Source organism: Crotalus tigris, unplaced genomic scaffold (genome assembly GCF_016545835.1).
Source record: "Crotalus tigris isolate CLP2741 ecotype Arizona unplaced genomic scaffold, ASM1654583v1 scf7180000024282.1769268, whole genome shotgun sequence".
Lineage (NCBI taxonomy): Eukaryota > Metazoa > Chordata > Lepidosauria > Squamata > Viperidae > Crotalus > Crotalus tigris.
This window is the reverse complement of record NW_024100454.1, coordinates 1,595,910-1,612,667: the sequence shown is the minus strand read 5'-3', so window position 1 is coordinate 1,612,667 and position 16,758 is coordinate 1,595,910. Positions and strand designations below refer to the sequence as shown.

Sequence of the window (16,758 nt, the reverse complement as noted above, 5' to 3'; positions counted from 1 at the left end):
CCTTGCATTCTTCCTGGGGCTGAGAGCCCAAGGTCACCCAGCTGGCTTCATGCCTAAGGCAGAAGAATTCATCTGGTCCCGATTTCTAGCCTGATGCTTTAACTACTACACCAGCGGTTCTCAACCTGTGGGTCACAACCCCATTTGGGGTCGATTGACCATTTCAAGGGGGTCGCCAAGCAAGGCTGTCCGCCATTTTTTCCCCTTTTCTGGCGGGTGCCTTACCTCCCTTGGGCTGGGCCAGCTGGTGGCCCAGCCACTGGTCAGCCTGCTCCGTCTCTGCCGCTTGCCAGCTACACCTCGGCTGGTGCAGGGGGCGGCACCACGCATGCACGGCACTCCTGGGCAGGGAAAGTCCTCGACTTACGACCGGTTGGGAAGTCCTCTACTTACGACCTGTTTAGTCCTCGACTTACGACCTGTTGGGGGGGTCACAGCATTAAAAAGGTTGAGAACCATTGCACTACACCAAAGTGGCTCTCGGTCTCTAAGGCCAAGCATATTGTGTCCTCATTTTGGGTTTCGCTTATCTGTGCTGAGCTGCAAAAGCATGGGAGTAACCACCCCAAATGGGCAAGATGAGAAGCACAGAGGTAACCATGCCTAGATAGGAAACCCCACTTAAAAAGCCAGGAAGAGAGCCTACACAGGAACACATGAAACATCTGGAGGAGCGGAGCGATTTGAAACAGAACTGAAGCGAAGGGCAAAGCTCGCTGGCTGCTTCCCCCCCCCCCCCCGACACTCGGCTGAGAATCCCTCCGCGGAAAACTCCGGCTGGAAGCAGCGCCCTTTCATGCCGGCGGCTGCTCCCTCGGCCAGGCAGCGGGCGGCGCTGGAATCCAATCTGGAGCCACAGAGCTGCGTAGGATGACGTCGCGTCGTGCAAGGGAGGAGTTCTCGCTTTCGGTCGCGCTTGGGCCAGGATCGCTTGCGAAGAAACGAAAGCGAAAGCTAAGCGAAAGCTTCCTTTAGAAGGGCAAAATGGCCGTAGCAGCAACTACCTGGGTTACTCCGCTGTTTGTTCAGGTCTTCCCTCCCAACATCTTCGCAGAGAAACTGGAGGCTAAGTTGGCGATCCATTTCCAGTCCCCGAAGAAATCCGGCGGCGGCGAATGCAACGTGAGAGTGAAAGACCGCGAACGAGGCATCTATTCCGTGCAGTTCTGGTCGGAAGAAGGTATCCTGCGGAGCGAGAAGAGGGCGATCAGGCGGGATTCGTGGTTTTAGTGGGATTTTTTGACCTATTGTGGCCATCTCGATACATTTCACGGTAGTTTGGGAAGGACACACTCTTGTTAGGACTTTTTAAAAAACAAGATACTGCAAATAGCAAATGGTGGCGCAGTGGTTAGAATGCAGTACTGCAGGCTGTTATTTGCCTGGTATTGATTGTTGTGACACACGTTAATTTGTGATTAAAATAATCCACACTATAGGTTAGCCAGAACATGCTGAGATATAATAAGTTTCTAGTTAAACCATGATGTATAAGTGTGCTGCACGTTCAGAGCCAAAATACCAAAAGCATCCGAAAGCATAGAAAGAGCAAACCCGGTTTTAAATTGTGTGATTGTTTCCAGTACAGAACAGCTCTGATCCAGTTCAGTGATCTTCTGAGACATCTGCCTGCAGCTGGAGCAAGTCTACTTGGCTTACATCGGAGTTAGGATTAGGTTAGAGATTGCAGCTCCCCAAATTCCCATGAAAAAGCTTTTGTGGGGGGGGGGGGTTAGTGATGAGCATTATTATGCATTATTATAGAATGGATGATCTTAATAATCAGCTGCCTTTTGGTATGATACAGACTAGCATTTGAGAAAGGCCTTTTACAAAATGTTTTGATATGAGAGAAATGTCCCTTGAGGCTTTAACACAGCCACATCCTCTGGAAATGGCAGCACGGCTGCTTCAAAGGCTTTCTCCAGGAATTTGTACAGGTGTGTTCATGCATTGTGTTTCACGTGTTGGCAGCCCCAACTGAAAGGTTGTCTGGTCCTGAACAGACACAGGCAGACAACTGGGGGATGACCTTCAAAGCAACCCCGCTAGCTTTGCAAAGGACATGGTTGCTAGAAGGAGGAATTATTCACATGAGTCAATGAGTGTTGCAAACTCATACTTTCATATGTTTTCCAGAGGCTACAGACTAGGGAACTTCTTTCTCCCTTATAAGAAATCACTGACATAGCCATATTTCCCAACTGTGGCAACTTCCAGATATTTGAATGTCAACTCCCAGACTTCTCAAAAACAGCTCTCCTGCCTGAGGAACTTTGGGAGGCCACATCTCTGGAAGCTGCTAAGTTTGGGAAACATTGAAGTAAGGGAAAAATTGAGCGAGGTCTCAAACAGTAAAAAGCATTTGAAGGAGGTTGTAAATGTTGATTGCCAATCAAGCCTAAGCTATCTTACGTCTCTCTCTCTCCCTCTCCCTCTCCTTCTCCCAATAATGGAAACAAATTGTATTAGGAAATTGTAAGATTCTTGGATTAGACCAGTGGTTCTCAACCTTTTTAATGCCGCGACCCCCAACCGGTCGTAAGTCGAGGACTACTCAACTGGTGCAGCACCGTTTGCAGAATGGGACTTTTGGTGGGCTAAGAGGGGCAGAGGCAGCCTGGACAATTCCTATTGGCTTTTGAAAGCCAATAGAATTAGACTCTATTCAAGAGAGTCTATTCTATTGGCTTTCAAAAGCCAATAAAATAAAAGGGAGTAGCACAGCTAAGGAAAAGGGGGGGGGAAAGGGCGGACTGCGTTGTTTGGCGACCCCTGTGAAATGGTTGTTCGACCCCAAATGGGGTCCCGACCCACAGGTTGAGAACCACTGGATTAGATTGATATTATAATGTGATAGGAACCACAAAAGCTTTTGGTTGCTTTTATGAGATGTTGCCTTATGAGTATCCCACAAATTTCAACGTTCATTTATTATTTAGGGGAAAACTTGCCTGCATTTTCATGCTGGGCATGGAGAATGGGAACACTAACTTCCCAATGACTAGTAATAAATCCATCTTCCAAGTGCATTTATGATGGAGAAGTTGGAATAATCAGCCAAGCTGCTTTCCAAATGCACGGACTTCCCAAATTCCTAGCCAGCATGGTTGCTGCTGAGAATTCTGGGTCTTGAAGTGGAGAATCTGCAGCTCAGGGAAGGTTGTAGAGGTCTATTTATCTTCTGTCTCCATGACCATTTCCTGCAATGGTCATAAGAGGCAAGAATTTATTCCATGGGGATGGAGAGAACAATTGTCTCCTCTTTATTAGTCTCTCATAAAATTTCAAAAATGGACTTATAGGAGATTCCAGGCTGCTAGACCAAATTGTTTTATACAAGATTCCATTACCAAGGTAAGTTGAGTTTCACCTTATATAGGTTTTTAAACTTGTCCTCAATATGAATGATGTAGGACATTGTTTCAATATTTCTGGAGCCTGAGAAGCAGTATGTATTAGACATGCAAGTTAGATTTTTATAAACTGCAATATTTCTATAATATTTCTATAAATTGTGTATCTCTGTGATTGAGTTGATACAATATGCTAATACTAACCAATTTATTATTGTTTATTTCTAAGCCTTCCTCAAAGAGCGGCTTTGTGTGATGTAGGCACCCTATTATGATAACTAAAAACATAAGCAAGACAAATATGTATTTGAATATTCTTTTTTTTCTGAACGTGCAACAGCAAAGAAGAGCGTGAAGGCCCATCATGGACATACTATAGAAGTTGGGGGAATAACTCTGGAGATAAAAATTTTGCCAGATTCGGAGTTGGCTGTGGTTGATGCTGCAGATTTTACAAACAGTGTGATAGGCTCCGTTTCACCTTCACTTTCTTCAAACTTTTTGCCTCTTCAGACTGATTTTAAAAACAAGCAAGAGAAAATCTATGCAGCTGGTCGTGAAAGTGCTAGAAAAAAGGTAAGCCTCTATGTCTGCTCAGTTTAGAATGCTTATGTTAGCTGCCAACTATCTCCATGTTATTGGTGACCATAGAAAATCCTGAATCTTCAATGTTGTGAGACATTCTATTTTCTATAAATTAATTTTACATAATAATGACATCCTACCAATTAGCAAATTCAAGCCATAGATTTGTTATTTGTTATATGTTGATGTTTGGTATTACTGGGGGTGTGCGGGTACGTGCATTTGCACATCTATGTATTTATACATGTTGATAGAAGAAAATACAGATGAACAAAACAAGTTTAATTCAAAATATCAAAAAGTTTTTTAAGCTTTTTCTTTAAAATAGTTTTTATAAAAACTATTAAGTTTCTGACTTTTTCCTCTTTATGTATCTGCTAATTTGCAATGTTTATAGGCATATATAAATTTATAGGCATATATATATATATATTTAAAAGCCAAAGTGTAGGAGACTATATTTGCCATCATGGAAAGCCTTTTTATTAGAAGCTTCTTCTCCAAGGAATAGGCTGCTATCAGAAAATGACTCAAGTGGGAAAGTGCTATCTTACTATGAAATTCTTCACTGTAGACAATGAAGCTTTCTGTTAAATCTGGTATATCATTTTTATTGTACTGGCTCACATTTCTTGTGTGCTCCCCCTTTCTGTTTATTTTTAGATATTTCTTGAGGTTTCTGCCACCTTGAATACTGACTTGCTCACTAAACAGCAGAGAAGTCAGGTGACCGATCTATGTCCTACCTTAAAAATAGAGAGAGCATCAAGTCATCTTGGTGTTGAAAAGGTAGTGGGACCCTATGAGGATATTGAAAAGTTACACTGTCATTTTGAGAAGCTCCTGAAAGACCACCGTGGCAGTGAATTTTGGCCACCTAAAAAGCAGGACAATTGTGATGAAGCAAAGGAAGACCACAACAGAAGATACGGGAGTGATTTAGAAGAACTGGCCAAAATGGAAGTTCCTTCAGGTATCTTTGAATATTTTAGACAAGCCTACAAGGAAGAAATTAAAAAAATTGAGGAGACATTCAGTGTACAATTAGTAATAGGCAACACTGAGAATGGAATCACTTCTGTCTGGTTTGCTTCAGTGAGGGCACCAAACTTTGCTAAGAAAGCTCAGGAGGATTTTGTCTTGCTTTTCCAGAAAGTAGCGGGAAATCTAAAACAGGAAACAGTTCCTTTCATTGAGAGCTATGCGTGTGAGATGATAGAAAGAAAATGCAAACACATTATTATTAAAAAATACAAGGACACGACTATTCTTCAAGGCCCCACAAAGGAAGTTTCAGATGCAAAGGCATTCTTAAATGAAATGACAGCAAAGAACTGGAATAAAAAAAATGATCCCCACATACAGCTATCTAGCTTTGAAGTTGATTCTACAGTATTTGCATTTCTCGAACCAAGGTTAAGTCAAAACATTGAAGCAATAAACCAGACGTATTGTACTAGAATGGAGGTGAGGCATTGTCACGAAAATCAGTTAACATGCATCACTTTTATGCCCCAGCCATATGCATCATCAGATCAGTCTTCACCTGCTGCTGAGCATTTTCAATATGTATACCTGATGTGTTTACAAAATCCACATATAAAAGAAATTCCCTTGAAACTTTTGGAAGATCAGAAAAGGAAACTGAAGGATTTATTTAGCTATTTCCAACATGAACATCCCAAAATAGAACTGGCTCTAAATAAAAACAGCCTGCTCATTTATGGTCTTCCTGAAAACATATTGTCTGCTGAGAAGCAGATCATGAAGTCCCTGAATAGTGAGGAATTCGTAGCTGCAAATAGTAAAGCAGCAGCCATTCCTGATTCCAGTCTGGGGGCTGCTACAGGCACATTCTTTGAGCCGCAGGGTCATCACAAAATGCAGTTGGTTCCTTCTCAAGAGCAGCCAATAGGGAAGGCAATGGAAGTCCAACCAGATGAATGCTGTGCTATCTGCCTGAACACAATCCATCAGAAAGAAGTGCTATCCAAATGCAAGCACGCATTTTGTGCCTCCTGCATAAGAACGGCAATGAAATATAAACCAGTCTGCCCTGCGTGCAATGTAGTCTATGGGAATATAAAAGGAAATCAGCTCCCAGAATCTCTGAATAGTAAGGAATTCGTAGCTGCAAATAGCGAAGCAATAGCCATTCCTGATTCCAGTCTTGGGGTTGCTACAGGCGCATCCTTTGAGCCACAGAGTCATCACAAAATGCAGCAAGTTCCTTCCCGGGAGCAGCCAGTAGGGAAGGCAACGGAAGTCCAACCAGATGAATGCTGTGCTATCTGCCTGAACACAATCCATCAGAAAGAGGTGCTACCCAAATGCAAGCACGCATTTTGTGCATCCTGCATAAGAACGGCAATGAACTATAAACCAGTCTGCCCTGTGTGCAATGTAGTCTATGGGAATATAAAAGGAAATCAGCCCGCAGGAAAAATGGACGTCGTCAAAACTAGAATTTCCCTCCCTGGTCATCAGGACTCTGGCACCATCACTATTACTTACCATATACCCGATGGCATTCAGACAGTAAGTTTAACCGTATGATGTTTCTGTGCCATAATTAGTCACCCTCTTGAATTTCAGTTTTTTAAAAAAAAAAATATTTACATTCCAAGGAATAGCAATTCAGTTGGGAGTGCAAAAGCAAGAGATCTAGAAATCTTTAGAAATCTTCTAAACATCTATGCAGAGGCTAGAGCGGAGCGACCTGCCGTTATGTCCCTTCAGAGTTGAAGATGCACCAGAAGTGATGGTGCATCCATTGCTAAATATTCTGAACCATGATTATTATAGGAAAGGTAAAACACAAGTGGTTGATGGGGCTTAATCTCTCTCCCTGTGTTGGTTTCCCAATTCAGATTGCCCACTCCTTATCCATTCATCCCATTTCCCCTAATTGTCTGCCTTTTGTACCAAAGATCTTTCTTTTTTATGGAAAGGCAGTCTTCAGTCTTGGATAGGAATAAAAGTCTGTCTGCAACCACTTCACCATATTTGCTTGAAATGGAAAAGTCTATGTGAAGCAGATATTTTATTGGGTTCTGCTAGAGGCTGGTTTTCTATTTTTTTGGCAGGCAAGCTTCTTGTTTATTTTGAACTAAAATAAACTTTACAGAAATAAAATCAGGAGCCTGATGAGAATACTAAGAGGCATTTTGCTGGCACTGGTGTTCTTGGTGTGGTGCAGTGTTGGGGACACAAGATTTATTTGTAGAAAACATTGGTATATGGTGGTGCAGTTGTTAGAATGCAATATTGTAGGCTAACTGCCCACAGCCTAGAGTTTAATCTTGACTGGCTCAAGGTTGATTCAGCCTTACATCATTCCAAGTTCAATAAAATGACCCAGATTGTTGGGGGCAGTATGCTGACCGCTCAGAGAATGCTGTAAAGCAGAGGTCCCCACCCTTTTAGGCACCAGGGACCGGTTATGTGGAGAGAAGTTTTTCTGCAGATCGGAGGGGATGTGGTTTCATGTGCTACCTGCATCCTTCGGATGGGGCTTTCCTTGTTTGTGAGGACCGCTTGCTGGCATGCCACGGCCCAGTACCGGTCCATGGATTGGGGGTTGGGGACCCCTGCTGTAAAGCACTATGGGCAGTATATAAGTCTAATTGCTATTGCTATTTCCATAAGAAATCTTTGGAAGATTTATAGAAATCTCCAGTGGATTAGAACCCAGATCTTTTCCTATGTGATGTTGAGAACTTATCTTTATGTGTCTCTAGGGCTGGTCACAAAAACTATAGAAATCAGTAAATAAAGCCAAGAGCTTAATAAAGGTAGGATTGGATACCATTATGTTCTTTTATCACATCTTAAATTCCTCAGTGGAAGCTTCCTGACCAAAAAGTTCTGAGCGTGATCAGTTGGTACAAAAAGCAAGTAGATTGGGGCGGGGGAAGTTGAAATGGAATATCTACAATGGAATGAAAGGAAGGAAGTGCATTTTTATCTCTGCAGTAAAGGGACAATCTGCTTGAGATTGAAACTAAGAAAAAGTGATCTATTGGTTCATATCATACTTGAGGGACCTTCCCAGAAACATGTGTCTGGCCCATTGTTGGGAGTCAGATTCTGATTAAGTGGACTGTTGCTGAGAATGTCCTGTTTTGTAATTTGGTAAGTATGGCTATATAGCTGGATCTGGAAGCAGAAAAGGCACTTTGGAACAGAGTGTTGGTGGTAGCATGTTGCGCATCTTGGTTCCTCCTTAAAGCAGTTGTGCCTTTTCCTAAGCCAGTGATGGCGAACTATTTGGGCTCAGAGTGTCAAAATTTTGGAAAATTCCAAACTTGATTCTGTTGGTATGACACCTCCTCCCACCCCCGGAACAAAAGAGAGTGGCCATCTAGGCACTCTGAACAACAGCACTTGGGAACAATGCTGAGATTGGGTCTGGAGTAGAGGCTTGGGCCTCAGTTTCAGTCCTCGTGCCAGCACTGGTACTCAAAAAAGTCACCTCGCATTGTTCTCCAAAGTCTACCTGAGTCTTGGGGAATGGTGTAATAGCCCCTAGCCCTGCATGCACACATTGATCTGCTATGCACTGCTTACCTTCAGGCAGTGATCTCTTTCTATTGAGAGGACCCTGTGGAGTACCAGATCACACAACACCCTTAAAGTGGCTTCAGAGAATGGTCTTCCATGGCCTCTGCAGCCTCAGTGGAAGCTTGCTCTCTTCTCATCTAATTTTGGGAGGCTCAGAAGCCATACAAGAGCATGGTCTTCTTGCTTGACTTCTGCAAGGTCTGGAGGCTGTTTAGAGCACACCCATTTCTTGCATGACCTTCACAGCCTTCAAGAACCACATGAGAACAGGGCACGTTTTTGAGAATTATGGTACCTTGGTACTCATTGTTAATTGGTTCCTGGAGGCTCAATGAGTACCAAACAGATTTTTCCCATAAGAAATAATGCAGTGAGTCACAAGGCAGCCGACACCAACAAGTTCATTGAATACTAAACAAACAATTAGTACCAGAACAAAATTTTGACACAGTTGAATACCAAGGTACCACTGTAGTTGTTGTCAGAGTGTTGGTAAATGCTGGCATATTCCCCCAAGATGTCATAGGATGTCATCTTTGACATGTATGTCAGATTCATCATCACTGTCCTAGATTCACAGAAAGCTTGCAGCTCCAGGAAAATAAAGTGTTCAATTTAAGGAGGGGATGACAGCATGCTTCAAGGTTATTGTGCCTTGCTGGTGGTGCCTCCTTAACTGTTTCTATAACTCAAGCACAGGGTTTCCCAGGGCTGCACTTCTACCTTGTCAGTGTCAGGAAGAGGCATCACTTTTTTAAGAGTGTGCTGACAGTGCAGCAAATATGTCCCTGTCTCCCCTCCCCTCACTACATCTTTTCCACCTCAGATCAGAATAGTTACACAGGTTAGGCTCTTGCAATGAAATCTGGAACAAGCTGCATATGTTGATATCTGCGACTCTTTCCAAACCAGGAAAGGCATCCTCACCCAGGGAAGGCTTTCGTCGGAACATTCCGCAAAGCATACTTACCTGACAACAAAGAAGGAAGAGAAATTCTGAAGTTGCTGCAACGGGCCTTCAACCAAGGCTTGATTTTCACAGTGGGCCAGTCACGAACCACGGGCGCGACTGATGTGGTTACTTGGAATGACATTCATCACAAAACTAGTATGTATGGAGGAGAAAAAGGGTAAGTTCAATTTTTTTTCAGACAAAGAATAACAGATTTTCCCCAATAATTTGCATGCAGTTTTGATTATTCTGGAACTCGTCAAGTGTTGATAAAATTCATGTCAGCAGAACAGCTGCCACCAAGCTCAGTGAAGTAAAAGTAGGTTTTCATCACAAAGAGGTATTTTGCTGCCTGTGAAATAGTACAATGCAATTGTTTCCTGTTGAGTGCCTTTTAGGTATATGGGATTACAATACCCATGTTCTGGAAACATGAGATTTGTAATCCAGCATATGCTAGGAATGGTTGATCTAATACAAGGGTCTCCAGGCCTGGCAACTTTAAGACTTGTAGACTTCAGCTCCCAGAATTTCTCAGCCAGTCTTTTCATTCAATCGTAGTAGGAATATCCTTTGTCTACTCACTGGTTCCCTCCCCCTTTTAAAGTGTTTCAGATATGTCTTGAATGGACTGGGGTAGGGTCTGATGAAGAGCAGGGGATTCTGAGTGAAGTCAAAGCAAAATCTCTTTTCCTATCCCACATTGTCTCAAGGGGGGCAATCTGGGAATGGGAAGTACCTATAGGCAAAAGGTCTGGAAGAAGGTAGGGGTGCTTTCCTTCCATGGATTTTCTTAACTTCCCTTAAAATCCAAGCTCCCTATGGGTGCTTCAGCCAATATTGAGCTAGAGGAAGAAAATGTGCTGCCTGGAAAGCCTTGTGGAATATAGGAGCGCTGGTTTCTGCAAAAAGGACCTTGAAGTCAAGCTTCTCTTTCTAAAGCCATCTTAAGTAGCTTTTAAAATATAACTAGACTTTTTTTTAAGCAATCCTAAGGTGTTCATTAGCTTCTTGAAGTCCACCAGGTACACCTTATAATGTGTGCTTCTTAAGGAATTATAATAGTAAATTATTTTCAGTAGAAATCGTAAATATCAGGAAGATCTTTGTGTTGTGGCACCTTGGTGCTCTCTAAACTTGGCTGTTTTCTTGCAAACATCTGCAAGAAAACAACCAAACTCAGAAACCATCAAGAACCCCACAATTCAACCTTGAACTACCAATTTTCTCTCCTGTGAGATCTTTGTATCAGCATAATTTACATGCATCGACTTATTCCTTTCTCATACATCAGTGAAATTAGATTATTTTTTTTCTCAAGTATAATTTAAACCAGGAGTAGTCAACCTTGGCTCTTTTATGACTCATGGACTTCAACTCCCAGAATCCCTGAGCCAGCACAGCTGGCTCAGGAATTCTGGGAGTTGAAGTCCATGAGTCATAAAAGAGCCAAGGTTGACTACCCCTGATTTAAACTATTAAATTAGTTTATGTATTTGCAAACTAAGTACATTTTTAAAATAGTTCAATTCAGCATTGCATAATATTATTAAACTTTTGTGTTTAGCGCTTCCTTGATTTAAGCAAGTCTCTTTCTTGTCTCTTTTCTAGTTTTGGTTACCCTGATCCTAATTATCTGAAACGTGTTAGAGAAGAGCTGAAGGCAAAAGGAATTGAATGAATATTTTTACTTCTGTGAGCGCTCCAGACTTTCTAGCTTGTCCATATATATATATCATTTTAATTTAGCAGAGGAGGATTAATAAAAAAATAGCTTTGGCAGTATTCTTTGCCTTCTAGAATTTCAGAACAATTGTTAAATTAATGGTGTTGTATTTAGAATTATAGATGCAAATTGAAAGAATTGTGAATACTTTTGATCAAAGTTGCAGTCCAAAAATATTACATAGAAACAAACTCCATTAATTTCTTCACTGCAGTTGTGTTAACGTCAAGCCTACATATGACTATATGCATGGATAGTTAGTTTCTATGTTTACATTTGATATTGTTTTGAATTTCAGCTTGCAATTTCCTTTTTTAAGTCTGCTGTCGGAGCCCTTGCCATGTTGTGAATCTTCAAAATTAAAAGAGAGCTGTTGTGTGTTCTCGCATTTTAGCAGACTGGATTATAATAAAGTACCCATAATATGGTAAAATCGTATTAAAGCAGCATGGTGAATAAAGAATTTGGCATTATTGGTGTTTCATATACAATCAAATGAGATTCCCCTACTTTGCCTTTTGATTTCCCATCATCACCTATTCAAAAACATGGTCTAGACCAGGGGTTTCCAACCTTGGTAACTTTAGGACTTGTGGACTTCAGCTCCCAGAATTCCTTACGGCTGGCTGAGGAATTCTGGGAGTTAAAATTCACAAGTCCTAATGTTGCCTGATCTAGACAGTGGCTATGTGAAACCCTGAATCTATTCTAGACAGTGGCTATGTGAGCCTATCAAACAGGAAGGATACTTACTGGGATGTTTCACACTTCAAAGAATTTTGCATATTCTTAAGAGGATTGTTACTTCGACGCCCTGATTTCAAAAAAACACAGGAGCCTGTATTCTGTTGCTAGAACACTTTTTTCAAGAAACTTGTAAAACTGCATCATATTCTTACCACTTTAGTGTAATTTCTTTACTGACCTCTCCTTTCAGCAACTAAATAGGAATACTGTATTTACCTGGCATTTAATTTAAGATGGTGCCCTGCCTCCCCCCCTATGGAAGAGTACAGTAGACAATAAATCAGAGCAGGTGAAAACCTTGCTCAGTGCCTTGCTTGTCTACTTTGTCAGTTTAAAGTTACCAACTGCAGCTGCCACCAATTTTGGATCTTTAACCACTACACCACTCTCCTCCTCCAACTTTCAGATTTTGATTTCTCTCTCTGCAATGATTTATAGCGAAAACATGCCTTGTTTTGACCATGAATTCTCCGTTATAGGTAGTGCTCAATTTATAGCCACTCATTTAACAACCATTCAAATTTACAATGTCACTGAAAAAAAGCGATGAGCAGTTCTTACACAACCATTGTACATCCTCCCACCCCACCCCCACCCCACCCCACCCCGTCAAGGGCCCAAAATTTAGGTGCTTGGCAAATGGCATGTATTTACAATAGTTGCACTGTACCAGGGTCGTGTGAGTGCTATTTGCAACCTTCCAAGCCAGCTTCTGACAAAGTCCATTGGGGAAGCCTAACAACCAGAAGTTACTCAACCACTGCATTTTCTTAATGACAGTGGCAAAAAAAATTGTTAAAATCAGCCATGACTTCTTATCAGCTGCTTTGCTTAACAGCAAATATTCTGACCCCAGTTGTGATCATAACTCAAGGACTGCCTGTATTTGACACTTCAAGGCTAATTTTTAATAAGGAATTTAGGACTTGCATGAGAGTTTGGTGTAGGTGTCCTTTTCTCTGCTGAAACCACATGATTTTAGGAAAACCATCTCTTTTGTGCACTAATCATCAAATTAGAAAAGGAAGGGGAAGGATGGATAATCCCCGATTCACACATATTGCATATGAAACAATTGTTGGCACAAGTGCCAAGATGAAACAAATTCAAGTTTTCTGTAGGGTTACAAGCTTTTCCAAACCCACTGATGGTTCTCCAATGAACATCAATAAGGCCAATTGAGGAATTGAAAGATCTGGAAGGCCATCCATACCAAACTATGGTTTAAACCATAAATCTCCCCTAAAGCTGTCACTCTTCTTGTAGCCCAAGAACATTCATGAAGACTAAAAACATTTTTTTCAGAGTTTATTGGACTAAATGACAAGAGGTAATTCTTAGAAAGATTATAAATGCAAGCATTTCAGTATGTAGGCCAAGATAATCCTAGTTAATTAAGTGGCATGTGACAGGATGAGAGCTGACATCACTTTGTTATAATTCTAAATAGTAGGAAAATCAACCAAAGATGGCAGCTCCTCTCTGGAGTTGGGAAAAATTTTGGCTACTACCCATGTATCCCCAAAAATAAGACGGGGTCTTATTTTTTGCTCTAAAAGAGCCATTGGGATTATTTTCAGGATGTCTTATTTTTTCACATACAGGAGGGGGTGACCAAGCAGGGGCCAACGGCATCTGGCGGCAGCCACTTGGAGTAGCACTGTTACCACTGGGACGGCCCTCTCTGTCCTGCCTGCTTGCCTGCAGCCGCAACACAACACACCATTCTTCCATGGATTGATTTCAGAAGCCGCCACCACCGCTTCTTTCTGCCTCTTGGGAACGAGTTGCGAGGACGAGGCGGAGTAGAGGGCACCAGGGAAAGCAGCCATGGGAACAACTTCAGAGCCCGGCAGCGGCAAGGTTGCTAAGGGGTGGGCTTGGCCAGGCACCCCTTCACCCCATGGGTCTCCCAGGGTAGACACTCAGGCAGATGGAATGCACCCTTCAGGCGAAGAGACCAGCATGGACAGGCGGGGGCAGCCTATGGACCCGATGTCCTATGCTTCCCCTGCCCTGCTTTGGCGAGTGTCTGGCAGGTGGAGGGAGGCGGTGCATCCGGCAAACCAGTGCCACGACGAGGTGAGGTGAGGCAGGTGGAATGGGGGGGTGGCCTGAAGGGCACGTTCCACTGGCACTGCCGCCTCCTGAGTGTCTGCCCTGGGAGACCTATGGGGCGAACCTGTGGCTGGCCAAGCCCGTCCCTTAGCAACCTCACTGAAACCAGGCTCTGAAGCCATCCCCACAGTCACTTTCCCTGACACCCTCTCCTCCATCTTGTCCTCACAACTCGGCACCGAGAGATAGAAGGAAACAGCAGCGGTGGCTTCTGAAATCAATCCGGGGAAGAACAGACAGCTGAGGAGGCACTTTCTTCCCTTTCAGCCCCTTCAGTCGCCAAAAGAGCCAAGCAACAATTGCTCAAGGAGAAAAGAAGGCAAAGAAGAAATCTTCCTTCCCTCCCCTACAGGCGCCCCCCAAGCGAGTGACGTCGAGATGGCCACACCCACCCATCTCCTGGCAACCACAATACTGATCTAAATGTGTCAGTCTGTCTGACAATCTTAACTGGGGCTTATTTTGGTGGTAGGGTTTATTTTCTGGTTGGGTCTTATTTTCAGGGAAACACGGTACTTTCTGACTTGTGAAGTTCATCAGGTAGATGTGGCTCTTTGTGGCATTGCCAGAAAACAAAGTTGTTCTATGGCTACTTTGTGAGCTTCAAGTCCTTTCAAGAAGGTCACCAGCTTAGTGATTGGGTAAATTTGACAAATTCTGAGATACTTTACTTAGAGGGATGGGATTTACTTTATGGGTGGCATGCCTATTTAATATTTAATAAAAAAATAGATTGGGCTTTTAAATCTCATATTTTAAGAATTTCTTTACTTAGGATTTGGAGAAAATATTATAAAAGTGATTTTAAAGTACCATTATGGGCTATACCTTGGCATGCGATAGAAGGAATACAAAGAGGGGTTAAAATGGATATGGTGTCTTATAGACAGTTACTTAAATGGGATGGACAAAACTGGCAATTAAAATCACGGGAAGAATTAGCACAAGAAAATTTTACTTATTCTTGGTTCCAATATAGGCAATTATTAGATAGATGGAAGATGGATTGTAAGGTGGGTTTTCTTAGAGAAGATGAAAACCTTATTAAGCAACTGAAGGATCAAAGATAAACCCACATTAAGAGAATTTATGGGGTTTTAGTTGAATTGGACTCAGAAACGGAACTAATTAAAGATTGTATGATTAGATGGGCGCAGAATTTTGGTGAGCCAGTTTCATTGGACACCTGGGAAACTATTTGGGTGAGAAATGTCAAATTTACTCAAGCACAGAACTTAAGGGAGAATTTTTATAAAATGTTTTATAGATGGCACATTGATCCACAAAAAATGTCTTATATGTATCCTGACGTGCAACCCAAATGTTGGAGATGTGGTTATAAGGAGGCTTCTTATTATCATATTTGGTGGTCATGCCGAGAGATAAAAGCATTTTGGATTAAAATATGGTGGAATATCCAGAGAATTTTTAGAAGGAGGGTAAAATTTACTCCGCAATTATTTTTGTTAGGTATTGTTACAGATTGTGATACAAAGGAGGTTGTATTGATGTTAAACTTGATCACAGCCGCTAGGCTGTTAGTAGGACAATACTGGAAGAAGGAATCCTTGCCTACATTGCAGGAATGGTTTCTTAAAGTAGCTTATCTGGCAGAAATGGCAAAGATTTCGGCTTTCTTAAAGCAACAAACGCAAGATAAGTTTTTTGCTGTTTGGGATAAATGGATAAAATTTATACAATTTAGATTGGGTATACAAAAATATTATATAGTTTTTTTATAAGTTTTATTTTCATATATATTATAGATAATTTTTTATATATATAAATATAAAGTTTTTAATTTAATTTTTATTTTTATTTTTTAAGCCTATATTCTGCTCTGGGAAGCTCAGGGGGGGGGGAAGGGAGGGGTTTTTTTTTTTTTTTTTGGGAGGGCTGGGGGATGGGGTTTTTTTTTTTTATTTAATATATGTATTGTTTAGTTTTATTTTTCTGTATATGTTGCCTCTTGTTTTGTATTATTTTTCCTTTTTTGTAAAATTTATAAAACTTTCAATAAAAAAAAAAAAAAAAAAAAAGAAGGTCACCAGCTTTCTGCAGCTGGAGTGACCAATTCATGGCTGTAGGGTGAATCTATTTTTTTTCAGGTTGACACAATGTCGTAAAGCAAAACTGGCTTTTATTTTAACACCATTTGATAGTAAAATTTCTCATAAGCTGTTCTCTTCTAAATACCGTAAGCATGGAACCATTTTGGATTAAGGACGAAATGGAAACTAGTACTACAGTTGAATGTTGTTTTCTTACTACCTTCTCAAGCAGTAATAGGCATATTTAATTGATAGGTGTTGCCAACCATTTTTCCAGTAATAATACAAAAAAATTTTCACTCATAACTTGCTTATAACCAGAGAGAAATGCAGAAATAGGTGCTGAATGCTCCTGGAAAAAACAGATAAATTGGTGGAGGACACAGAAAGTGATATGATAGCAAAATTCAGAATTCAGAATGGATAGAACCACTAGGAAAAAAAAAAAGAGAAAACACTGATTTGACTGTTTTAAGCATCAGTGTCTTCCGCTAGAACAGTGGTTCTCAACCTGTGGGTCGGGACCCCATTTGGGGTCAAATGACCATTTCACGGGGGTCGCCAAACCACGCTGTCTGCCATTTTTTCCCTTTTCCCTAGCTGTCCTACTCCCTCTTATTGGTGGGCACACCCACTTGGGGGTCACCACAACATGGGGAA

At 41.6% G+C, this 16,758-nt stretch overlaps 1 protein-coding gene across 1 annotated transcript; it reads left to right on the top strand.

Annotated features, from left to right (window-relative positions):
* The first annotated feature begins 889 nt into the window (after positions 1 to 889).
* On the top strand, positions 890 to 11,645 carry DTX3L (deltex E3 ubiquitin ligase 3L). The gene is made up of 5 exons (XM_039323772.1): positions 890 to 1,180; positions 3,697 to 3,932; positions 4,605 to 6,479; positions 9,417 to 9,634; positions 11,068 to 11,645. Exons 1-5 carry the CDS (start codon positions 985 to 987, stop codon positions 11,135 to 11,137), a joined length of 2,595 nt encoding a protein of 864 aa, XP_039179706.1. The 5' UTR covers positions 890 to 984; the 3' UTR covers positions 11,138 to 11,645.
* Positions 11,646 to 16,758: the final 5,113 nt, after the last annotated feature.

Coding starts and splice junctions, on each gene's coding strand:
- DTX3L (XM_039323772.1), top strand. CDS start 985: ATGGCCGTAGCAGCAACTACCTGGGTTACTCCGCTGTTTGTTCAGGTC. Junction 3,933..4,604: donor GTGAAAGTGCTAGAAAAAAG/GTAAGCCTCTAT, acceptor GTTTATTTTTAG/ATATTTCTTGAGGTTTCTGC. Junction 6,480..9,416: donor TACCCGATGGCATTCAGACA/GTAAGTTTAACC, acceptor TTTCCAAACCAG/GAAAGGCATCCTCACCCAGG.